The sequence below is a fragment of the Patagioenas fasciata genome, chromosome 3, assembly GCF_037038585.1.
Source record: "Patagioenas fasciata isolate bPatFas1 chromosome 3, bPatFas1.hap1, whole genome shotgun sequence".
In the NCBI taxonomy this organism is placed as follows: domain Eukaryota; kingdom Metazoa; phylum Chordata; class Aves; order Columbiformes; family Columbidae; genus Patagioenas; species Patagioenas fasciata.
Window position 1 is genome coordinate 2,424,543 of NC_092522.1, and position 26,054 is coordinate 2,450,596.

General features: G+C 38.0%; 2 protein-coding genes and 1 long non-coding RNA gene across 6 annotated transcripts in view; 2 read left to right on the plus strand and 1 right to left on the minus strand.

Annotated features, from left to right (window-relative positions):
* The window catches only part of VRK2 (VRK serine/threonine kinase 2), a 39,662-nt gene extending 37,353 nt beyond the window's left edge, over positions 1–2,309 (plus strand). The window contains exon 14 of the mRNA XM_065834579.2: positions 2,064–2,309. Coding sequence (XP_065690651.2) covers positions 2,064–2,309 — 246 coding nt within the window. The remainder of the gene's footprint in view (positions 1–2,063) is intronic.
* On the minus strand, positions 1,727–23,842 carry FANCL (FA complementation group L). Of its 4 annotated transcripts, none has more exons than XM_065834580.2 (14): positions 23,686–23,842; positions 21,260–21,318; positions 20,272–20,332; positions 19,346–19,402; positions 17,585–17,682; positions 15,406–15,502; positions 12,056–12,124; positions 5,763–5,913; positions 4,873–4,956; positions 4,280–4,325; positions 4,109–4,190; positions 3,204–3,320; positions 2,913–2,984; positions 1,727–2,406 (listed from the first exon to the last, which is right to left on the minus strand). In XM_065834580.2, exons 1-14 carry the CDS (start codon positions 23,779–23,781, stop codon positions 2,371–2,373), a joined length of 1,125 nt encoding a protein of 374 aa, XP_065690652.2. In that variant the 5' UTR covers positions 23,782–23,842; the 3' UTR covers positions 1,727–2,370. The 4 variants fall into 4 exon arrangements, with proteins under 4 accessions (XP_065690652.2, XP_071661743.1, XP_065690653.2 ...); XM_071805642.1 differs by having other exon boundaries at positions 21,260–21,313; positions 23,686–23,821; XM_065834581.2 differs by having other exon boundaries at positions 20,272–20,327; positions 23,686–23,732.
* Positions 23,843–24,039: 197 nt separating this feature from the next.
* LOC139827489 (uncharacterized) overlaps positions 24,040–26,054 on the plus strand; it is a 33,150-nt gene continuing 31,135 nt past the window's right edge. The window contains exon 1 of the long non-coding RNA XR_011738058.1: positions 24,040–24,875. This is a non-coding gene — a long non-coding RNA (uncharacterized lncRNA). The remainder of the gene's footprint in view (positions 24,876–26,054) is intronic.

The window sequence follows — 26,054 nt, forward strand, 5'->3', positions numbered from 1 at the left end:
CACAGCACCATAAAGTGCAAACTACAGGTATGTTTGCTACAAACACTAAAAGTTGTGTATAGTTGCTTGGTCTAACAATTAGCAAACTAACACGCCATTTTCTTCTATAGTTTGGTAGTAAAACACTACACTTTGAGTCCTGCACCAGCATGCAGATAAGAACATAGAGAAATTATAATCTCCCTTTACGGACTCCCCTGTTTTCTTGGTAGAAACTTATTTCACTAGTTTCCTTTTCTGTGTAGTGGAAAACTTCTTTAAAGAAGTTCTTAAATTGTGACTTTTGAATCTGAGGATTTTAGTAGTTAACTAACTCACCTCAAATATTACTGGTAATCTATTTCATGAAAGGGTTGAATGAATGTATTCAGTCTTATTCTTCAACTGTACATGAAAAAAATTAAACAAGGTTTTAGTAAAATAATGCAGAATAAAGTACATGTTAGCAATCACATTGCACTCCTTTTCTATGGAGTTTATGTGTATTTTAACAGAGAGATTCTACCCTGTTTTTCTTTCATATAGAAAAAAACTTGTTAAATCAGGACAATTTCTAATAAGCACTAACCAGCAACTTTAACGATTGCTTTATTATTAATCCAAAATCCTTTGCTTCAGGCTGATCACTGCCTGGAGACTCGGGTACAGGTAGGAGAGGGAAGCACAAAAAGCACAGCGGTACCTGCGAGCATCAGGCACTAAAGTGGTGAGCAGAACAATTTCTGGAGCTGTTTTGGCTGCTAGCAAGGCAGACAGACTCTGAAAAGTCTCTGGAGTCCTGCCAGAACAGTGCCTCAAAGTAACAAACACAACTTTGGAACATGAGGATATTCCAGTGCCGCTTCCTAGCCTCAAATGTAAAATTTAAAAGATACCGGCAAAAAAAGCAGCAAATCTCTTCCCTCTTGTATATTTTATATAAAAGCTACTGTAGTCTGAAAGAAGTAGATACAGAGAGACACCTTTAGGTTTCCAACAAGATGCAGGGAAAAAAGTTGGTGCAACTTGCTTTGTCTTCTTGAAGTGCAAGCACAGTGTGGATTGTAGATCCTGACACCGCAGAGTAACTTAGCCATTTGTTTCCCTCCTGTTTGTGGGAGGAGGGAAAAGTGCATTTTTACAGTAAAGGGACCAATCACTGGCCTAGTGTTCAGAGTACATGTGTAACATCTGGAAAACAATGTGGAAACAACAAAAATCAGAAGAAAAAACCTGAGCTGCCTTTATGTTGAACATAATAGTATCTTTCTATTAGATAGGGCCTACATTTCATTAAAGAAAAAGAAACAGACATTTTTGCCACTAATTGGAAAGAGGAATAAAACAAAGACAGGAAATTTCTGTTAGAGAAATACAATTTAGATCATGAATTTTCACCAGGAAAGCTGTATTTCTAGAGTTGAAATGAAGTGGGATGTACTGCTAGAAATAAGATTGTGCATGGGATAATGGAAAGGAAACCAAAGGTGGGAATTTTTCGAAGGGACAGTGGAAAACACAGTCAAGTCTTGGATATGTGAGAAACAGAACAGTAGTGTTTGGGGATTATTTTCAGAGATGGAAATCAAAAAGGTAAGCTAAGGGTGACATTGCTTCTGGAGACCAAAAAACACCAACCACCACCTTACTCTGGCATATCCATGCTATCCCTGATAAACCGGGAGAACATGAGCTTCATGAGGAAGTGCAAAAACTTCCACTAATTAAAATGGCAAATCAAACAGTGTAATGTCCAGGGTTTCCAGGCTGAAACTTTATTAGCAGGATGCTGTAAGGAGTGAATATATTAACATTTTTCTTTAAACAAGTTAAAGATATAGAAGAATTTCAGTGGTTGACTTCAGTAATAAATATAGAGTATATCTCTTTAGAAGGTGTTTAACCATACTTAATGTTATACACTTAATATAAAATATACCTACACCTGCAAATTCTAGAGTTAAGACTTTGTAAGTATTGTATTGCTTTCTCAAGGGTAACTGAAATACCTAGATGGCATCTTTGTTTTCCAGTTCACACTTATTCAATGTTAAGTTTATTATTACTATTTTTTTTTCCTGCAGAATTACGCTGCAAGTGAGTTACCACCATTCAACCACCAAGCAATATTCTCAGAATCCAAACCAACCCACAATCAACGCTTAATTACAGATCATCATCCATTATCATCGCAAGAAGCTGGTTCTGGAATCACTAGTACTTGTTTCTCGACTATCCTGAGGCTTGCGTTTGCTGAGGAAACATACCACTACACTATAGCTATACTCATACTGCTGCTACTAATAGTACTTTCCTTGTATTTTCTTTGACGTCGCTGTTCGGTGTCTTCAGTGGAAGTGCAGTGGTGTTTCCATCATGCAGGCTTTTTTCTCAGAGTTTCTTCACTGAAGATTTCAGTGTCAATGGCTTGAAAAAGATTTTTTAAAAATACTGTTAATATGCATCTTTTAAAGGCAACTTCTCTTAACTTTTCCAAAGCAGCACTCAATAATTACATATGAACTAAACTATTTGTACAAGACTATTTTGTGATATGAATGTTGGGAGGTTGGTTGGTTTTTTTGGGGTTGTTGTTTTTTTTTGTTGTTTTTTTTTTTTTCCCCTGAAACTGCACCTTGCTACAGCAATATTAAAGAAATATCATGCAATACAATGGAGTGTGTTATTTAATTATTCTGACAGTAGCCTGTTGGTAACTGGTGTGTAGCTGTCTTTAGACTGTTTAAATACCATTTAGGTTAATACTGATGCATTAAATGCATGGGAATTTGAGGTTTTCCTCTCTTTATGTCAATGTGCAAAGGGAAAATGCTAGCCACAAATTCTGTTGTACGACAGACGCTGTTACAATTTTGCCTTTATTTGGCTACTACACACTATTTAGCGCACTCATTTTCATCAGATTGCCTTACCTTGTTACAATATGGACATTCACCGAAGATGACATTAAAACTCTGTCTGCTGGAAGGAAGACCTTGTAGCCACTGCAACACAAGGAAGTGGGTTCAGGTTCATATTTGTTTGATATCAAATCTGAGAACAATCCATTACCAGGGGTTTTTCCAAACAGAGTTTGTTTGATCAGCCTCTGCTGTGGTATGTGTCAAGTCAGAGTCTGTATAACCATAAAGTGGGGTGGGTTCCCTTCTGTTTCCTAGAATCTGTGAGTTAATGAGCAAGGTTTGCCCCGTTAATTACCTTACCTCATAAAGGCAAGCCTGATGGAAAGGTTGTCCGCATCGAGGATCGTCACACACCTGATCGGGAGGAGCGCCAGCCAGTCGATAAGCATAGCAGATTCCACAGTCCTTGGCAAAATCCTTAAAACACAACACATTTTAGCTTACAGTACAACTGAAAGGAAGAAAGGGGGCTGGTAACATCTATTTGTCTTTGCTCCTGGAATTTTTGTTACTTAGAATTACTAAGTATTTTTTCCTTCAATAGAGATGTTTACACCTTTATGGTATAAAGAGTGAGATTAGTTGCCAGATGTACAAGGCTTTACTAGGTTGTACTTCATGCTGTTGCTAAATTACATCTAGTTGGACAAGCGTTTTCATACTCCTGGGCCCTAGCGTGAGTTTTGAATTCAACACAATGATTTGTCATTACATTTGGACATCAGAGGCAAGATGCACAGATATTAATTTAAAGATTTCACAAGTGAAAGGGAAGCTAGTAACCCAGTGCTACAGCATTGTCAAAAATTAATTCCAAGTTTGTTTGAGATGCACCAGTATTTGGATGGCCTCTTGTCCCCTTCTAAGCAGCTCTACCTAATTAGAACTTCAGTCATCAACATCCATAACAGAATGTTTGGATATTCCACATCTCATTAGCTACTCTGGAACTTCCTCTTTCCTTTTTAATAGTGAAGCCTGTTATTAATCACCAAACTGCGCTGAAGGCCTCAGGAAAGTGTGCACCTCTAATCAAAGGTTAACAAGCTCTGACAATTGTTGCTTGAAGTTCAGAAGTCCTTATGACAATACATTAATCCAATTACCTCTCTAAGTCTCTTATTTTTCCTGGCAGTTAAAAAGTGACCACTTAAATTTTACTTATGGAGAAATAACGACTGATCATAAACGAAAAAGCAACTTACACTTTTTTCTAACACAGCACGAGATGGAAAATCAATTTCTAAGAGGTCTTGCAGGTTTTGTAATAAACTGATTTCTGGATCCCTGCAGGTAAGAGAGAGAGAGAAAAAAGTCAACACTAGGAATGGCAAAGAGCGTGTTGGTTTCAAACCTGTATTATTGAAGGTGCTTACCATGAGTGCATGTTGTTGTTCAGCTTAATTCTCAAAGGGTTAACCACTGCAAACAAGGGACGTAAATCATTACATCATCTTTAGGATCCCTTTGCTCCCCCACTCTCGTATTTCAGCACTGAAGGGGAAGGCAGGGCTTGGGCTTTTCTTAATTATTTAAAACAGCTAAGTAAAATGACTGCTCTTATTTGTTACTTTTGGGTATTCATTACACTACTATTTAAAATATCTTACTGGTGAAGATATGATCTTATTTACCTTAAAAAGCTAGGAAAAAGCTGTGGGACATGGAGTAAAGGATGTAAATGCTTCCAAACATTTAGGATGTACAGAGTATTTAAAAAAAAACAAACCAGAAAATGATATTAAAATGTAAAGATGATCAGGTAATCACCTGTTGGGACACTGGGTTCCCTCTAAACTGTGCTAGGAAAGCACTAGAAAAAAAAAGTCTCTCATGGAGCAAACCAGCATGCTATAGCCTGAGGCTGGTAAACTCTCCTAAGCACATATTCAGCTTAATTCCCAGCTCTGCTTAAGTCAAGCTTACCCCAGGAGCGTGACAGAACTTAGACCCGTGGCTGCTGCCTTACCGTGGTCTGCTCCGAGGAAATAACACTCGGGGAGCATGTTGGGGTGCCGAGGATCTACCTCTATGTTCACCGAGACGTTGTTCCCTGCGGTGAGAAAGCAAAGGCTTTTCTCTGCGCTCAAGTATTTCAAAACAGAAATATTCACCTTCTTAAAAGGAGTTTTAAATGGGTTAATTGAAGCTGGTTTCCATTATGTCAAAGAATAAAAAAGGTGGTAGGTATCCAAATTAGTTGTACAAAATATCAGTATATATTAAATGTCTACATTTCAATGGGCTGTAATTAAAAATAGCAACCAATTAAAAAAACCTGCTAGTTTTGCATTTCTTATAGACTAGTCTTAACACTTGGACTTATTTCTGAATAATCAGACTCAAGCTAGATGACATCATCCATTTGAAACCTCAGTGAAATTTTAAAGGTAGTAGAGATGCAATTGTTATTAATTTCTCATCAACTTTTACAGTCAAAAAGTACAAAGACAAACAGTAAAATCAAAGTCAGTCCCCTCCCCGGCATTCTTTCACAGATTACATTCCCCCCTGTATTTCTAACCTCTGACAGTGGCAAGTTTCTCCTTCCCAATTACAAGACTCCTTATTCTATATATATATATCTATATATAGATATATATACAGATATATATATATAAAGACCTTAAAATGCCAGAAATGAGCATCTGAATTAAGGTACTTTTTCAGATGGTTAACAGCATAAGCCTCTTATTTCCTCTTTTCTTTCTTTGTCCTTTCCACCTGCCTCTTGTAACCCCCTTTTATCCCCCTTTGGCTGCACTCCAATATTTCCAATATTTTGTTAATAATTGATAAATACACAATATTTTCCCGCAAAGCAGCACCCAGAGTTTTAGTTCCCAAACCTTTTCATACCTATTGCGATTCTTCTTGTTGTAGCACTCCGGGTGGGATTTTCTGGCTCCAGCACCCAGGTCTTGCCATCAATTTCATCCATGGCATCCCAGAATTCTTTCAGTGATTCTAATGCCACCAGGAACTGATTGTAAATGTCTATTAAGGAGTTCTGAGAAAAGAAGACATTTAAATTAATTTTCTCTAGCTTCTACCTACAGAATATTTAAAAAACAACATGTAGGTAATTTAAGAAGTGTTAAAATCTAGTGTGTCCAATAAAACATTGAACCGCATAGATTTTATCATTGAATTAACGCAAGCAAAGAATGGTAGTATCCTGAGTACAGCATCAATTCTGTAATGCTGGCGGTTCTAACATGTTGTGATGTACATCCATCATACCTGCATTTAATAGAGTTTTGTACTCTTTTTCAGAAAACTTTTCTGCAAAGAGATTACAACTATTTCTTTGCATTTTAACTTGTAATGAACTACTGTAAAAAGGAAGTAAAAATTGTCATTATCTACTATTAAATTTCTAACGTTCTGGTATTTTGTCTCTGCTTCCTAAATGCAGAGAAATACCCACATCACTAAAGTAGCTTATTTATTTTTTAAAGACTCTAAGAAATAATGCTTACCCATGTCATCATTATCTCAAAATTAAGGAGTATAAAAACAGGTGCTTAACATTAGATTTCAAACCATGTAAATACAGTAAGAGAAGGCAAAACCATCTAATAACCAGCGGATTACACTCCAGGGATTTCAATGTTTGCGAGTGGATTAGCTGGAATCAGAAAAATCTTTCGTTATACAGGACAATCTACAGAACAGCAATGCAAAAGAAGCCTCTTGAAAATCCTCCCTGAGCACAAAAGAAGTCACTATCCTCCAAGCTGAGAGATAACCAAAATATTTCTTTCGGCTTGGGAACAACTTCTTGGGGTCCAAAAGGGAAAGCAAGAGGTGTTTTCCCATAAATAACACAATCCATACGGAAAGGTTTCCTTTAATCTTTAGTAACTACATTCTTCCTTTCTCACCTGGACAAAAAGCAGCAACTCCCATGAACATTCTCAGATGAGGAAATTTAAGTTTTTACATCTTATGCAGACATATTTTAGAAAGAAACAGTGTAGCTTAGAAATAAAATGCTACATTTTTCCCGCTGTTATTAAATTATATTAAAGTAGGAAAGCACTTAAGCAGAAAAGTGTGAATACTGCCAATCTCCAAATGTAACGCTTATTATCTTTAAAAGCATTTTGTTACTTTTATAATACCTGAAGTGATATAATAGTGTCAGTCACTTAACCACATCTTAGAGTAGAATATCTTCATCTTAAGTACTATTATTTCCAGTATTTTAATAATTTTCACACAGTCCTGAAATGTGATCTTTTGTGCTCTGATGACACTTAAATTAATAGCATAATTTTCTGGTACTTGCAACAGTTGCTTTCCATTTTGATTTTTTACATTTTTCTATATCACATACAGATAAATCCTCTAATAATCATTTTTATCTTTATCTTCCGGGATTTCAAAGGGTTTCACTAGAAAAAAGAAACATCAAGGGATTATAACCCACAGATAAGTTTTAAAATCCAATTAATTTTAATACTAATTGTAATTTTTCAATGATGTTCCTTAAAAAGGTAGTTAAATCTCTTTTTTTTTTTTTAAACTCACTGTTCATTTGATCTTATTTGCATGCTTCATTGATGTTGCCAGCTGTCTCCTGCTATATACATAAATGCATCTATAGCTATTTAAAGACATCACATGCTTGTCATGCAAACCATGCAAACTATAATGTTCCTTTTTATTTGATTAACCAACTAATTTTTGGTCACTGCCCAACACTCTCTCAGAAAACACTGCTATAATCCCGTTGTTTGTTGGTTTACACTACACCAAGATAGTTGTTAATAATGTCAAAAAGCACAAACGCTTTGTTTCTTGGTGACCTTTGTACAAATGCATTATGAAATACGTCAACTATTCTTTGGCAAAGAAGACAGTAATAATTCAGGGTATCACCACTGGCTGCCCACCCAAGTCTAAAAAAATACAGATGGTTACTCCATTATAAAAACAAATAGCTTGGGGGCAGTTTAATCTTTCACAACAACAGTCCAAGCTGAAACACCCTGCGTGATTGTGACCAGAGCTGAGCCAAACCAATCACAGCTGGGCCTAAGAAGTTTCCAAGATGAGCATTGGAGAGTCCACCATTACCAAGTTCATCATCACAACGCATTTTCAGATTAGATGGACTCATTCTGAGTTTTCATATGGAAAAATAAGAGGCTGATAAAATGTCTGTTTGGAGCACTCCACTTGAGATCCTTTCATCTGACTTAACAGCACTGGTTTTATTAGAGCATCACTCCCAGTGACCTGTGTCACAGCTTTAAATAAACCATCATCACTTCTCTGGATTTTTCAAATTTCAAGTTGGAAGAGTAGAAATCAAGGAATACAATTAGTGCTGAGTTGTGAAATGGCGCTGTAAGTGATGCTCAGATGGTTTTCTCTCTCAGCAAAGCATATATTCCGCCTCAAAGTCCAAAGCTCTACCAGGCAGAAATGTGATCCATACTGCTACAAACTATACCAACGCAGTCCTCTGGACTGAACAGCAATTTAATGTTGATTTGGAGGGCTGCGATTCTGTGATCTTAACTTCTCAACACAGGTGTTTGTAGAGACTCAGTGAAATTGGTTATTTTACAGGAAAACAGACACGTAAACATATCAACTTTGATGATTCCCCAGCAGCTTTAGAAAACTTTGACCCAAACGTGCCCTTTGTGCTCTCAGACTGTATGTATCCTCCACTCCTTTCAACAACGGGTAGGAGATGAAGCGCTTATTTTGGGTGGTGAAGATCAGCTCTTCTGGCCCTGTTTCTGAGGGGAACATACCTTCTTTTCTAACAGGAAAGAGGCTGCTGTAGCTTTGCGACATTTTTGTTTCTACTCTCATCTCCTCTCATCACCAGTAGCTCCTGGTGCCAATTAGCAGTAAGAAGGAATAGAACAAAAGTCACTCTACTCTTAGTTCACGTTTCTAGAGCCACAGAGGCTGAGAAGAATCGAGGAAATCTTGAGTCTGCACCTGCCTTAAAATCCATGACGTCTTTCAGTAACTTTAATAGGTGTTACATGGAAATACTTACAAAACCCACTCCAAATCCTTGATGAACTAAACATTAATCAAATTGTAGTAATAATGTTCTAATTAAGATAAATGCAGCACAATTAAGAAAAAAAATCTTTATTCTGAGATTTTTTTTCCTAAAATTCTTCCTAACACGAAAATTGCTTATCCAAAATTAAAACAACTGGAAACCTCCTAATGGAAAAGGTAAAGTAGGCTAAACTATAGGTGCTGTTAATTGTTTGCCCTTTATTGAACTGTATTTTATCTGTGAATTTATAAAGTAAACAGCTGTTGACCAGAAGAAGGATCACCTGTATCACCTAAATAATTTATGCCTTATAGGGAAACGATTTATTCCTCTCTAACAGAAGTTTTAACAATTTTCCCCTCTCCTTAGCACAAATGAAACTGAGACCAAACACTCTGAAATCTTTAGTACGTGTTTTGTGAGCCATCTCACAATTATGATGCATTTTCCTGCATTTTCATTAAAATATCCAAGGAATCTCATTCATACCACTTTACCTTCTGAATTTCATATTAGTTTCATTGTTGGCTGGCTGCATGACCTCATTAGTCATTAATTTTCACTCTCATGACCTTCATGTAGCCAACCAGGTGGGCAGTGGTCAGTATAGAAACACCACCCTGATGTGAGGGCAGCAGAATATAGATGCATTTAAACTGCAGAACGTATGCTGAAATGCAGAGACAGCACATTTATCTGGTTATTTAGAAAAAAAAGAATAGAACTGAAATAAGTAGATGTTCTTGCGCTTGTCATTGAGAAGCACTCTGCATTTATTTGGCACTTACAGCAGTAGCAGCAGCAGCGGCATTGCCCTTGGTGCTGATTTCTTACTACTCTAAAATGTCTCCTCTGAGCCAGAATCCACTGGCTGTTGCTGCTCATGCTGTGAGACACCTGCACTGGCTACCAGGCTTGTCATGACGCACAAAACCCTACCATCTTCAGCTTGACATTGTGCAAGTTATAATTATTCATCCAAATGAATATGTCAGAGCAGCAGCAGCAGACCTCTCATCAGAGCAAAAGAAAAATACATCAAAACATTATCAACCCAGCAGGAAGACAGGGACCATAAGGAAAATTACCCATTTTTAATATGGATGCCATAAAGCCATGTCTATTATTATACAGAGAAAAAAAAAAGGAAAAAAACAACCATCCAACAACCCCTCAAGTTTCAAGTCCATGAGCACTGAAAAGAACCTGAAATAGGCAACAACAGCACACACAGGGGGGTGGAAAAAAAATCAATTACCTGAAATCTATTTATATTTTCTTTCATGGGAGTTTATATTCTAGTGCAATTGTATAATTTTAATTAATGTATAAACTATCAAGCCTTAAATACGACCAACAAATATTAAAATTTGAGACATATCAGTACCAAAACTTGTACTGGAAAACAGGCAGAGCATGTTCTTTTTCCCTCTTAAGAACTAAAATTTTCAGCCACTTGAGGACCTGCTAAATTCTGCTATCAGTGGCGTTTCAGCATTATCTAACCTTAACCCTCCATTTACCACAGCACAAAGACTGCTCACTGCAATGATTTCCATGCATTTTGAAAATAAACACAATTCAGACAATTACTACTCACATTATTTTCCCCAGACATGTTATGTTCACGTCACCCACACAGATAAGGTTAATTTTCAAAAACTACTGTACTACTAAAGCGTTTCTATCAGCATAATGCACAGGTGCCTGGTATTTGGTTCAATATCATAGCAGACAATCCGCAGCAAGAATTAATATCTCATGATCTCAAAACATACATGTTCAGATAGTCCGCAGGTAATTCTAACTGTAAGCATTAAAATGTCATATTTTTAACATTAGATTTTTACTTATAGTGTCAATACTAATATATTCACTCCCATCTTCAACTTGTCAAAGAAGGCTGCTTCCTATCATGCTTTTCAAGAACATTTTATTAAAACATTAGTCCAGCTAATAGCTTTGAAGTGACTGACAGTAAACACAGAGAGGCAAAGACTGCCAAGGATATTTGAAATGTTGTTAATTTGTGGCAACATGTATTGCAAAGTTGTAAAATTAACAGAACACTATTGAAAGTATGTATGAAGTTGGAGGTTAGAAATACTACTTGAAATCCTGCCTGTAGTATATGGAATCCAGTACAATTTAAGGTAAAACCAATATCTGTTTAAATTGTTCCAAACCACACCAGAGAATCAATATTAAAAATTACATGCAGAACTAAATGCATTTTTCATTTGCAATGGTCCATTCTTGCAGTTATTTCCTCCAGCTCTCGCCTTGGAGGACCTGAGGTGACACACAAAACCTTGTGCTTTGCAGTCAAAGTTCTGTGCCCATCTTCTGTTTGTTCTGATTCAACCTTTCAGCCCTGTTCCCTATGTAAATTTAGTACCATAAAGACAGGCTTTATTGATGAGAGTTAAAATTATGAAATCTAAGTAAACTCTATTTTCCTGAAACAAATGAAATTAAACATCAACTATTTTCTAGAGATAATTCAAATTAACTTCTAAGCAGCCACATTTAAATCCATTTAATCAAGTACACATGCCCGATTAAGAAAAAAGATACATGAAATAATGCAAGAGAGACTAAAAAAAGACAATGGCTCCTGGCTCTTTATATTAACAGTATCGGTTACACTAGGAAATCAGAACTCTATTAAGTACTTTCCTGTTGTTATTTTGATTGCAAATGAGCAAAATTTATTATGTTATAGAAACTATAGAGGATAACAAACTGGGGAACAACCTTTTTATTTAATGTCTGACAACTTCAGCTGGTGCTTCTTTTCTCTAAGACAATTGTTTCTTGTGTATATATTTTCCTAATATAATTCCAAAAGACAGTTCAGATGTATGAACAGCTTAAGAAAAAAAAACAGACAGTATGACTGCAAAACATATAACTACACAGCAAGGAGAATATTTAAAACAGTATCATAAGGAATATGAAGTTCAGTATTATTACATGAGCATGTGTAGAAGTAAAGTGCACACTGGGAAAAAAGCTGGAGGTAAAAAATAAAGTCCAAGCCCTCATTACCATCTACACGTTGCATATGTATCTCAGTTATTAAAAAAACATGCATGGTAGAGCAGTTTACCTGGGGCATCCAAGAAACAGTAAACTGAACAGGAAAATCCACAAGGCAATCCGGTGGTTCTGTTGGATACTGAGGGAAAGAAAATACAGGTGTTAGGGGCTTTTTAAGCAATTTGAAGTCAGACTGATCCTAAGCTGCCAAATTCGATAATAAAATATGAGCACTTCAAGCATCCTGAGAACTTGGTTCTTAGAGGAAACTCTATGTAGAGCATTTTCAGCAATGGTTATTAATGTTACTTATCATTTAGAGAAGAAATCTACATGTAAACAGTTTTTATTTACCAGTTTTTAGTAAAGACAGAAGAACCAGAGTTTTCTCTGTTCAGTTTTCAGAGACACATTAAAAATAATTTAAGACAAAAAAAGATCAAATATTAAAAAAGAAAATTCTCCTTGGTTACCTCCAACAACAAAACCACAACAAAAAAACCCCCACCTTTCAAGAGTAAAGAACTAATTTTCCCTTAAACTAGAATATTTGCTCTGATTGGCAACATGTTTTGTTTTGGAACTGAAAGTAATCAGATAAATACATAACTGTTTAGAAAGAGATGAAGGATCATATAGCCTAAATGAAAACAGCTACTCATCTCCTCCTCAAATTAAAAGGTATCAATGAAGGAAAGAAAAATTAGCTGTGTTTAGAAAACTGAAACTATAAAAATAAAAGGTTTGGTAACTCTAAAAATAACCACTGACTATTCCTTACATTAGTAAATCTGTTGCTGTTCAGCATCCAATATGAAATGTGGAAAAACCTGGTATTTTCTGAAAAATAAAGTAGCAAAGGAAAGAAATATCTAATAACAAATAAACTGTCATTTCTAAGAGCACCTATCCAAAATTTTATTCACCTGAGAAGTTCCCTCCTTTAGTCCTATGCAGTCTTTCAAATCCTACCAGCGATGTACACAGTGGTTTTATAGAAATTGTATTAGTATTGCACAAAATGCCAACACAAGCAAATGTTACGGAGATATTTATTTGGGGACATTTATGAAAAAAAGCCCCATCTTAAAGAGAGTTAAGACAAAAAGGCAAAGTTGAGCTGCGCTGCTTGCCAGAACTGTTCTCCATCCAAAGTCAACCTCCAGACATAGACGTTGTCCTTATTTACCAGACATCTGGCAATTAATTTATCAGAGGTTTTTAAATGTGTCTTCATTTTATGTAAAATGTAATTCTACAGCAATTAGTTCATAATTGTTCTCTATGGCAAAGAGCAAAAAAGAGGCACAGCATTCATTCTTCACTGCTTTGATTTTAATAATAACCTAGCGGATTTATGGATTTCATGGAAATTTGTTCAAACTTGGTTTTTCATTTGCCTTCATTTGTGGTTTCTGTTAGGTTTCCACTTTCTGAAAACAACTCCTACAATGTGAATATCTTGTGCTTTACCATTTTATCAGATTGGAAGCAGACAAGTCAAAAACCAGTGACAGAGCACAGCTAATTTGGACAGGAACAGTTACAACTTGGAAAGGTACATCCACAAAAGCTATTAGAGTTTATTTTACTGTAGCATTACTGATCTTGTACTGTAGGCACTGTACTCTTAGTGGTTTTGTCGTGTAGGTATTATTTTTCATGAAATATTTCAATGCTTGTATAAAAATAAACTTGTTTTCAAGGAATAAAAATATGCCTAAAATGAACTAAGTCACAACAATTTTTCCATACGATTGGTTTTAAATCCTAGCAGCATTAGTCAATTATGTGTTTACTTTCTTGGTAAGTAAATTTATTTAATGTGTTTATTGTGGGGTGCCTTTGAACGACTGCTTGCAAACAGATTCTACAAACTTTATATCACTTAAAAAAATGCAAACCAAAATACATTCGGCACTTTTACCCTACATTTTAAGTCAAATTTTCTTTAAGAGCACAATATTGTACTGTGCACTGGATAATAGCCAAGATCTACACAACAACAATTCTGTACACATGTACACAATGCTTTTAGACCCCACTGAGTAAAACCCTTTATAAAATAAGGCAAATTATTTCCCAGGAGATAGTATTTTAAACTATATACCAGAGCATATCAATGACATCATGTTATTATAGTTACCTTCAAATTTATATGTCTGGAATAATCCAATTATTCTTTAGAATAATTTAAGCAATTATTAAACGTAATATTCTTATTGCATTTTTGAGCACGCAGCTAACTTCATCTAGAGAAAGTATTTTCATAACCCTTGCCAAATCATTCAGATAATTACCAAAGCACTTTGATTACTACATGGTGCACAAATTCTTGCAGTGGCCTGTTCGAACGCTTGGGGTCTGAAATGGCAAGAACCCAACCAGCTTCCCATGCAATACAAAATGAACTCTGATAAATAAAACCCAATGTATTTGGTTTTATACTTGCGAAGATGCACACTTTGTTTTCAGAAAACCGATCTGCCAGAACACAGACAAGAGCCAGCGATATGCACTGGGGAGGAAAGGTTCAGCTCACATACTAACCTTAACCAAAGCAACAGCGTAACAAAAATAAATATACTTGTATTAAAGCAGGTTACAAGAAGAAATCCCTTCAAAAAAGCAAAATCCTTTCAAATGTATTAGATACGTACATCAAGGTAAATCAAATCCCCACGTCACCAAAACCACATTTTGCATATTAACTGCTTCTCGTGGCAAGTTTAAATGCCAGATGCGGTTTAAAAAGGACAAGCAATTGATCTTTCATAATAACAATCACTTGGAGAAAGTCCGACAAGAGACTTATGCCTGGAAATGAGAAAGTCTATGAAGAAACATTGTAATTTGAATTTGGTTCTAAGTACTAGGAAGAATTAACATTTTCCTGCTTCTGCACATGCCATAGATTTGCTTTGCAAGCACTGCCAGAATCAGCCAATTATTTAGACTAAAAAGCAAGATTTTTTAAAAATAAGGAATTCTACTTCCATAGTTAGTTTTTCACAAATCGTTCTATCTATAGCTTTAACAGTAAGGCTTCCTAAGGAAGCAACCCAGCATCCTCTGATTCTTATTATATGCATAGTCTCTGGATGGAGTGATAATGAATGAAAGTCTCCCAAATGGCTTTGTCTGTAATCCAGTAAAATAACTACAGTATCATAAGATGTTTTTCATGTGATGCACAGTTTCATATGAAAAGATTCTTACAGATAACCATAATGCAATATTAATTTTAAGTTAAGTTAAAGTCTCAAAACTCTATAGAAAATATTTCTCAAAAAAACCCCACCATTATCTTGCAGAACAGACACAGTAACAAATAAACCAGGTCTCTAAAACCCTTACGAGTTAACAAAAATCCATTTATTTCAAGGAAGCCTTAAAATAATTTCTCCCGCATAAGTTCACCTTGGCATTTAACTTCAGAATGATGAGATGCTGTCGACCACAAGAGTCTTCAGCTTTTAGCTTGACTGTGGTAAGACCAGTATCCACATACACGACTCTGAAAGAGAAAAGAAACAGCATTGTAAGAAATACAGTTTGAAACATCTGCAATACTCCTATTAGTCTGTTACAAATATTAATCAGAGGAAGTCCTACATGCCAACCATTTCTGCTGGTCTAGATTTACTGCTGTTAATACACCAGCCTACTGCTTAATGCAGTCATACATCTTAGGGTTATTTACAGCGTGTGTCAAGGCTCATGCTGTGGTCAGTGAGCACTGTGTTTCAGTTTTCCATCACTGGAACCTTTGACACACACAGCATGTTCCTGTCAGCCTCTACTTATGTACACATTAAACTTCCTGTCAAATCTTTGATCCATTTCTGCAGTTTCTTACTGTATGAGACTTTTATGCTCTTGATTTGCTTTTCTCTTCAATGAACTTCTCTTTTATTATCAATACTATTATTGTGGAAAATTCAGTGGATATTGGTTCATATTCTGAAATTGATTTTCTGCAGAAAACAGTACCCGAACAGGTACAAAATGAGTTATTTATGATGATTTGCCTTTGTTTCATGACAGTTTTACACAGTACACATGCACCCAAGCAAGTAGCAAGTACATACTAAATGTAAATAAGTTTTAAAACTTCTGACATAATCACTGACTCTTTCCTTAAGATGTCACTGATTTGTGCTTCCCACAACAATGAAGATGGATACAATTATAAAATACATCGTTCTCTAGAAATATGTTCTGCTGAGTAGCTTCAACAACTCCCCAAAGGTCCAAACTTTCCCCAATTTACCAGTGAAACAGGCATGTGGATATTTTGGCATTTTTACTATGTCATTCTTGCGTAAAGATAAAAAGCAGTCCAAGATTATTGTACAACTGATCACCTAGGTGGATGGAAAGGCCTATCAAAGCTCAAAGACAGCATCTGCTTCCTGACCTAAGTAAGATATTTTTTAAACCAATACATACTAGCCCAGTCATTTGAGCCAGAATGTTGGGAAAAATGGTTCTCTTTCAAGAGAAATGGGCAACAGAGTTGAGACACCTGTACAAGAAAAAGCAGACATACACCAAAGGGTGTGCAGATTCCTAGGAAGGAAGGGAGAAGAAAAAATGATCTACATAAATGACACAGTCTCAAGATAAAGGAACTGAAAAAACAGCTGGAAAAAGCATTAGTGGTAGTAAGTAGGGAAACTGATATATTACTCCATGTTTAACATTGAGTAACTTCAATGCAATAGTCTTACAGATTCCTGGGAGTATTTTGACACCTCGTTTCTCTACACCAGCTTAAAAAAATACAAGTCTTGATAAAAGTGTAATTCAACTGCAGTCAATGAAACTCCATTTATCTAGAAAGAATTAGAGCATTCCTCCTCTAACTGGAAAAAAAAAATAATTACTCCTGCTTTATTCTAATTTTACCTGAAAATTATATCACAGGGTTTTATAAAGATAAGAAACTACCTATACCTCACCCCTCCATGTACTGTCACCTGGGGTGGGGAAATCCCAAACCTGGCTGCTTTGGACTTCTGGATTTACAGCTTTCAAAATTCTACCCTAAACTCACATAATTTTTTTGTAAATTTACGTTTTTGTGGATTAACTATGTTATTCCTTTGTCTAAGGAGATCTTTGTGCTATGGAGAGCAAGGCAGAACTGTTCTTTAAAAATAACTATTCCAGTTCTACAAAAATGTATGAACAGTTTTTATGAAAGCATAAAGGTGCACGACGGTCAACCATAGCATACGGGAATAGTCAAAAAAGCTGTACAAAGTAGGGGAAAGAAGAAAAAGGAGAACTATAAAGTTGTATTAAATGTTTACTATACCAACAGTTTATAGGTCAAAGAAGAATTGATTTCTTAGTAGTAGTATCTCACCTTTCAGCTCAGTTATTTGAGACTGAAAACAGACTTCCAGTTGGTACAGCTTTGTTGGTGTTTTTTTTTTAAATTAAAAACAAAGCAGCAGAGTTTTTAAAGCAAAACAGTTTCTGAACAGGATAAATTAAGAGAACAAGTACATTTGATAAGTTCAAACCTCAAATACAAGATAAGAACAGATATTCGAAAGAGAATGTCTGTTAAGAAATAAAATAAACATACTTATTCCAACCCAGTGTTTCTAGATCTCTGACAAGACAGGAGTAGTATTCTGGCGGTCGTGGTATATGCAGGTCTTGTGTATTCTTTAGAGCAATTTCCTATTTAAAAGAACATTAAAAACATCATTAAGAGAGATTTCAATATTTTTGCATCTATATAGTCATGTGATTTTTTTTCAATTCATTCAAAAATATTAAGCTTATGTAAAATTAACTGTACACTGCATTTGTTTTGTTGTAGCCTCTAGCTAAAGCAGACAAAGAAGCTGTTTGGTAAATTACTTCAGATACTGGTAATGAAAACATCTGCAATTTAAAAAAAACACACAGATGTTGACAACATAGTCTTCAGATGCAAATATCAAATGTGCCTTTTTTTCAGCTAGTAAATTTGAAGTCAAACATCTTGACAGAAAGAACATTTCAAAAGAAGGTTCTGTTAAGCCCACAGCTGTCTCCTGGGTTCCACAGCCACAAAAGATGACACATATATGAAATCCTCATATTATTTTTAAGTAGCTATATACAACTTTATATAGCAATTAAAAGAAAAAAAACCACTCTATTTCTCGGTTTTAACATCAAAAAAATCACAGAAAGTAAGTTTTGGTACAGACATATATCAACTATGCCATAATACCTCAAAAAAAAGTTTATCAAAAAGGTAATACTACGTTACAGAGAAAAACAAAATCAAACCGTATGTTCGACATTTATGTTGTACTACTCTTTCTTTAGAAGTGTACTTAAGTTTAAATTATGCTTACATGACAAATAAATTAATAAAGTTTATAATGAAATTATTAGTAATTTAAAATAAAAGCATCTTCAACAAAACAAAAAAAATCAGTATAACAGTCCTTTCTGCTCAGTTCTCCCACAGTGTCTTCTGTTTTTACTATCTGCACTGAGGATTACTATTTTACTCTTTTGAATTAATTATACTTTCATTGCACTCCTGTTTTCTGAGTGCTTGTGTATCCAGGCAAATAGATTGGAATAACTATTGTTAAATATTCCAAAATAGCCACAGGTAGACACTCTTATTCAGTCCTGTTCCAAGTGCCTTTGCCTGGTTTAGCGTAATCCCGTTTGAGAGGGATTGAACCAATACTGAGGAAAGGTGTTCCTGCCATAGAGCACTAACATAATACCAGAAAGGTATTTTCGTTCTTGTTTTGAAGAATACTTACTGTGTTTTATTTCTAAGTTAAATAGGTTGCAGCAAGTAATCTTTGACACAAAATTGTCAGGTTTGTGTTCTTAACTAAAGACTTTATCACTTTTCCATCCCAGATTAGAAATTTTTTTAAAAACAGAGTAAACAGCAGTCTTGAAACTATAAAAAAAGCTTTCTGCATTTATTGGTCAAGTCGTCACATAGGTGAAAACACCTTCAGCAATCCACTGACTGTATAAGCCTTTTTTGCCACCTGAAGAATACCAGGAATTCCAAGAAAATAATTGTAAAGTGCATGGCTCTATACTGAGGTCCCTGGCCAGGATTTTAATTTTTCTGTAACACCCCAACTTCCAAAGAGTACAGTCACTTAAAATCCTAAATAATATTTATACAAATATTGCACAAACAGCATGCACATGATATGCCCCCTTCTAAAGCAAACAAATAAACCCCAGCAAACCAAAACACACACACAAACCCCCCATAAATCCATCTATCAAACCACAAACTGTTAGAAACTGAAAGTGAAAAACGAAGTTATAAGAACATCCCTTCTCCCACATACATTCTGTCACTTACCAAAACAGTTTTCATCTCCACCATAAAACTGACAAGATCTGGACAACTGTGCAACCTCTGGAGGGAACACAGTATCAACTTGTTTAACATTTAGTGGTAGACAATTCCAACCTAACTATTTTTCTAGTACTGTCAAACCAGTGAACATAAAACAACATGTTTCAATATTTCAGTCACAGAATAAACCTCCCAGAATACAGAGACCTTACTGAAAATTAACCATCCCCTTTGTCACATCACATCCCATTACACATTTCCATAGTTTATGAAGACTTTACACTTTATGTATTTATTAAGATATTTATAAAGACTTTGGTCTTCACCAATGAGAACAGAAGCTTTAGAATGACACAAAAATGTTCTTGATTGCATTTTCTTTGAGAACGCTCCAGACCTGTCTGCTTCTCGATGCTATCCATGGTTAAGGATCCCTGTCTATCTTCAGATGTGGTACATACTTACACTGCCATTTCCTCAGCTCTGTGTCCATGTTTACTCCCCAGTTAGGAGCTCACAGTCCATGAGACTGTCTACAACACAGAATGAGCTGGATCTATCAATAATCAATGTGAATGATCTTCTTTGAATTATGAACAGCTTGTAAAAAATACATTTATTAAAAAGAGAAAACAATAATCTAACTGACATATCAAAGAAATATTCCAGTAAAATGTCAGCAGTCATTCATTAGAAATTGTTCTATCTCAATCTTCAAAAAAATAAAGCTTGAAGAAAAAGAAATATTTGCTAAATTCTATCCATCTCTCTTTAGGTCGACCTACAAATCTTCAAGCCTTTCAAAATAAATCTTGGCTACACAATGCAAGGAAAGTTCTTTAACACTTTCAGAATTGGTGTGCAAGTATCAGCTTTTCAAAATTATTATAAGTATACACGTAACAGAAATTATTTTAAATGTTGTATACCTGCTTTAAAATATGCCGATATCCATGCAGTATCTTCTTTAGGTGCCAGCTACACTCTATACTAGACAAACAGTATTTTGTGTAAATTTTAAATTCACAGTACATGACTTTTAGAACAGATCAGAAAGCCTGCTACACCACAACATAAAAGTTTTCTTCAAAAAAAACAATACTTCAAAATTTCTTTGAGTTTTCATATTCAAAGTCACGTAAAACTTTCAAATGTCACTATCCCAAAGCCCATTAAAAATTAAACATTTACTTACAAAAGCCTCTGTTCTTTGCTGAAAACAACAACATAATTCTTGCAAGCTAATATGCCTTCATAAAATATACCAATACTTTAAAATTATACCCTGAAAATGTCAAAGTTACCTGTAATGTGTTTTTAAGTATCCAACCTAGAATATAATAAAGCTATGTAATACCACATCTGCTCACTGTGGCCTAGGCAGAAGTGCGGAATACAACAGTAAAGCCTAATGCAAGTCTGTGTGCACGCACACAATACACCCCCACAAATTACCATGATAAACACTCACAGTAATAAGAACAGAGATTTTAAACAAAAGTTGGGTAATGGAAATTAACACATATTGGCAGGAAAGAGAAAACTTGAAGTATACAATTGCTTAAATTTACAAACTTGCACTGAATTTTCAGTTTCCCAAATGTTAACATATAAATAATCTGATTTAAATAAACATTTTTTTCCAAGTACATTGATTTATATATAAATACAACCAATTAATTACAACAGGTTTCAAAGTTAATTAACAACAAAATATTTTGATATAGGCAAATGTTTATTGTCAGTGTTTGTTAACACTGACGCTGTACAATTTTGTTTCAAGGTTAAGTGAAATCAGTAAGAATTAATTACCAATACTGATATTGGAAAAATAATTCATATGCATATCCACATCACTTATAGCAAAATAAACTTTTGTTACATACACTTGGAAATTGCTTTCATAAATTGTCTTACCTTGCATTTTTCAGTTGAAAATCCATTGGTAACAGTATCCTGATATGGAAGTCTCTACCCTTGAAAATAAACATTTAGTTAACAGGAAGGTCAGCAAAGAAAAATAGTTAGACACTTGTAGGAAGTATTCCCCATAAGATCAGCTGCTAAGACAAAGTTTGTCTTATATGACTTTCAGGAATATTATTCAGAATTTCTTTACTTAGGACAAAAAGCAGCATGCGTGACAGGTAGAAATAACGTTGATTTTAACTCTGACTCACAGAATTCAGTAAAAACTCATCCGTGCACCACATTTGATAAAGCAGAAATAACACCTTTTAGAAGAAAACCAAACATTGTCCAAATCTGGACAAAACCAAGAAGTATAATTTAATCCAAGCCATGCTGAAGTACGTGAAAGTCTGTCCTCAAGTCAAAACAGACTCTTGCCATAAAAGTACTACAATGAAAACAAACTTGGGAACTGATCTACAACACATTTCAGTAAGGTTTTAGAAACTGTAAACAAAAATAATCCCAAGTACACAAATGTAATTTTTTTCCCCATTAGTGCAATCCATCTGGGGCAGCTCCTAAATGTCACCTACTTGTGTTTTCAGTAACTATCCCTATCTGTGATCCTCCTCCTACTTTCTTATGGGAGGATCAAAATAAAACTGAAATAAAAGAGGTTTGTGAGTAACTCCTTCCTGAAGTGAAAAGGGCAGTTAACTCATCTCCAAACTTTTATTCCAGACTCTGTTCCAGCTCACCATTCCTTGAACTGTGCCTACAAATTCTGAGGTTTCTTTAGAAGGAAGAACGAAAGAAGATTTCCTCCTGTGATTAGATGACTGCTACAGTGAATAGAATCATAGAACAGTTTGGGTTGGAAGGAGCCTTTAAAGCCCATCCAGTGCAACCCCTGCCATGAGCAGGGACATCTTCACCAGCTCAGGTTGCTCAGAGCCCCATCCAGCCTGGCTTGGGATGTCTCCAGAGATGGGGCATCCACCACTTCTCTGGGCCACCTTGTTCCAGTGTTTCATCACCCTCAGTGTAAAAAACTTATTCCTCTTATCTAATCTAAATCTACCCTCAGTTTAAAACCAACACCACTTGTCCTATCGCAACAGGTCCTGCTAAAAAGTCTGTCCCATCTTTCTTATACACCCCTCTTAAGTACAGAAAGGCCACAATAAGTTCTCTCCAAAGCGTTCTCTTCTCCAGGCTGAACAGCCCCAAGCCCAGCTGACCCTGCTAGAGGATCTCCAGAGGTCCCTTCCAATCTTAGTGTTCCTGTGATTCTCACAAGCAAAAGCCAGATACCAGTTTCAGAGCAGAATACAGCCCATTGGCGTCACTTGCTTCCAAATGCCTCCAAACCTAATGATTACTGCGTGCTTAAATTAAGCACATAACCTCAGACTTGGCTACATTGTGGCCTTAGCCCTAATCAAAATATCACATCTGAGAGCAGATGCTCACCTCATGTCTTAACCTTTACATTAACTCCAGGATACATTTTAACACACAGGGCGTTTCAAAACTTGCAGCTGCTAGAACAATGCAAATATAAACATATGCTTGCAAATGTATTGTGAAAGTTGAATGAGTCACAAAAACATTCCCTAATTTTGACTGCAAAACTTCTCTGAAATGCAAAACAATTTTGAAAAGGCAAGTGTGACCCAGCCAGTGTCTTTTGACTTATTTTTATGGTAAGAAAATTCCACGCTATTTCTAAATGAAAATACACCTGTTAGGAGCTGTTTCTGTGGTCTGTGTGCAGGAACCTGTGTGAAATTTCAAAGAGACGTGGCTGCAGTGTTACTGCACAGTGTCTTTGATGGTGAAGTTGGCTTAAGAGTGTTCACTGTCAACCTGTCATAGTTCTTCACTGGACTAACTAATTAACTGATTTCACAGTATCACGTCCATGCTGCTCTCCCTGCTCTGCAATTTACCACATCCTCTTAGAGATAATGCAGCTACTTAAGCTGAAACCTCATAAAAACAGTAAGAGGAAAAAAAAAAGCTGCAATTAGTAATTTGTTTTAATCTTTACCCTAGGTCAAGAGTTCCAGCACATTGATTCCGCTGACAAAACATTTGCCAGCACAACAAACGCAGCCCACAAGGCAGCGGCGGGAGCAGCAGCAGCTCCGCGTCCCGCAGCAGTGCGGACCCGCGGGATCGCGACGTGGCCGCCTCTGCACAGCGGCCCGAGGGCACAGAACAACCCGCGGTGCCTCCGCTCGGGCCCACACGTTTCCTGCTTCACAAACCCGGCGGCTCCGCGCTCGGCCGAGCAGCTGCCGGCCCCGGCGAGGGGAGAAGCAGGAAGCGCTTCCCCCCCTCACAGCCCCGGGGCCGTCCGCCAGCGCAGGAGAGGCTGACGTGCAGTAACGGCCACTGGCCAAGCGGCGCGCGGGCCCCGGTACCTGCGCGGTGACGAAGCCCTCGTACGCCGTCCCCTCACGGTTCAGCGGCAGCAGGAGCGGGCACTGGCGGAGCAGGGCAGCCCCCGCGCCGGCCATTTCGCTCCGCGCCGCTCCCGTCCGCCCGTTCGAATCCGACGCGCCGCCGGGCGAGGCCACGCCCGCGCCGGCACACTGCGCACGCGCCTGAGGGCAGAGGGCGGGCGCGTGCCGGCCGTTACCTGAGGGGGCGGTGTCAGCACGTGACAGCAGGCGGCGCGTGCGCCCGAGGGGCGAGGCGCGCGGCGCCACCGTTAAATCGGGCGCGTGCCGGCCGTTACATTAGCGGGGGTGTCGGCCGTTAAGGCAGGCGCGTGCTGACCGCTACCTGAGGGGTGGTGTCGGCACGTGACGGCAGGCGGCGCACGCTCCGCGGCCGTTAAACCGGGCGCGTGCCGACCGTTACATGAGTGGTTATGTCGGCTGTTAAGGCGGGCGTACGCATGCGTGCCGGCCGTTACCACAGCGGAGGTGTCGGCCGTTGAGGCGGGCGCGTGCCGGCCGTTACCACAGCGGAGGTGTCGGCCGTTGAGGCGGGCGCGTGCCGGCCGTTACCACAGCGGAGGTGTCGGCCGTTGAGGCGGGCGCGTGCCGGCCGTTACCACAGCGGAGGTGTCGGCCGTTGAGGCGGGCGCGTGCCGGCCGTTACCACAGCGGAGGTGTCGGCCGTTGAGGCGGGCGCGTGCCGGCCGTTACCACAGCGGAGGTGTCGGCCGTTGAGGCGGGCGCGTGCCGGCCGTTACCACAGCGGAGGTGTCGGCCGTTGAGGCGGGCGCGTGCCGGCCGTTACCACAGCGGAGGTGTCGGCCGTTGAGGCGGGCGCGTGCCGGCCGTTACCACAGCGGAGGTGTCGGCCGTTGAGGCGGGCGCGTGCCGGCCGTTACCACAGCGGAGGTGTCGGCCGTTGAGGCGGGCGCGTGCCGGCCGTTACCACAGCGGAGGTGTCGGCCGTTGAGGCGGGCGGAGCAGCATCTGCAGTTCTGAGGAGCGCGGTGCCTTCCTGGGCGCTGAGCTGGGCCGAGCTGCCGACCAGCCCTGGGGCCTCCTGGCGTTGTAGCACGTCTTGAGGGGACAAGCACCCTGGAGTGAGAACCGACGAGCGAGGATCTTGATATGCAGCCAGCTGGGCCGAGCAGATTGCAGTGCCACCCAAGGCAAGGAGTTATTGCTGGTTCAATTCGTGCATTGTTTTTCTGGGAATCGTGTGGTGTTTTGTGCTGAAACACGTTTAGAATGATAAAAACTCTTCTAACCTCTCCTGTGGGTGTTGAGATAAAAACCCTCCTCACTTTTCTGGGTTGGTTGCCACCAGAACCTATCAGCTAATGTATTTTGGAAAGCCTGAGGAAAGACACTTAAACAAAACTTCAGGGGGTTATTATCTGTATTTCAGGAGGCTTTAAGGCTTTGCACATCACTAAGGCTGAGCATCATGCAAAGCACAGGGAGAGGCAGTTTCTCCTGAAACAGATATGTGTAAAAGAGAAAAAAAGTTTTATAGAGGGATAAGTGACTTACCAATTATGTCTAAGAGGTGTTTTGCAGGACTATAACCTGAGAGAGGTTTCTTCCCTTTGAAACAAATACTAATGTGATCTATTTAGCATCCAATATGTTACTAATGTTTGTACAAGGCCTTATATGTATAGACGATCTGGTAAGGCCTCTGCTGTTGGATAGGGTATGAAAGACTGAAGTGGCTAAATCTTGTCAACTTTTCCAGTTACTAATCTCTTGTAATAGGAAAAGTTATTTCTCCCTGCACATGTTGAGTTGCTTGTATCATTAAACCAGTGCTCACTGTGGATTTGAGTACAAAAGGCTCAGCAAAGTGTATAAAAAGCAATATTAGATGGCAGGAGCTCAGTTGTTCCAGACCTGGCAAGTGGCTGTAGGTGTTTTCTGTATTTTTTTATAGCAGAAAGCCACTGTCTCTGTGTGCTGGCAGCAGCTCAGTACCTGTGGAAGAGAAAAATTGAAAGAGAAGTATACAACAGAAGTGTTTATACCTGCAGGTAGTTCTTGTACCCTTAGCTTGGGAGACCTGTACGTGGGGATAGCGTGGAAACGGAGGAGTCAAGGGGGCAAACCCTTTGCAGTTTTGTATAGTGGATATTAGAAATATGGCTACTATGTGAGGGAATGAACGTGAAGCCTTTTTGGCTCATTTGAGCTGGATGTTAAAGTCTCTTGTGCTCTTTTTATATGCTGCCAAAGTTCCTTGTATCCAAATTCTGGCAATGATTTGCCCAAGCATCAGGTGTACAATACACTAAGAGCCAACAGAGAGGTGAAAGATTCCCAAGATTTGCCATTTAAATTCATCATAGTAA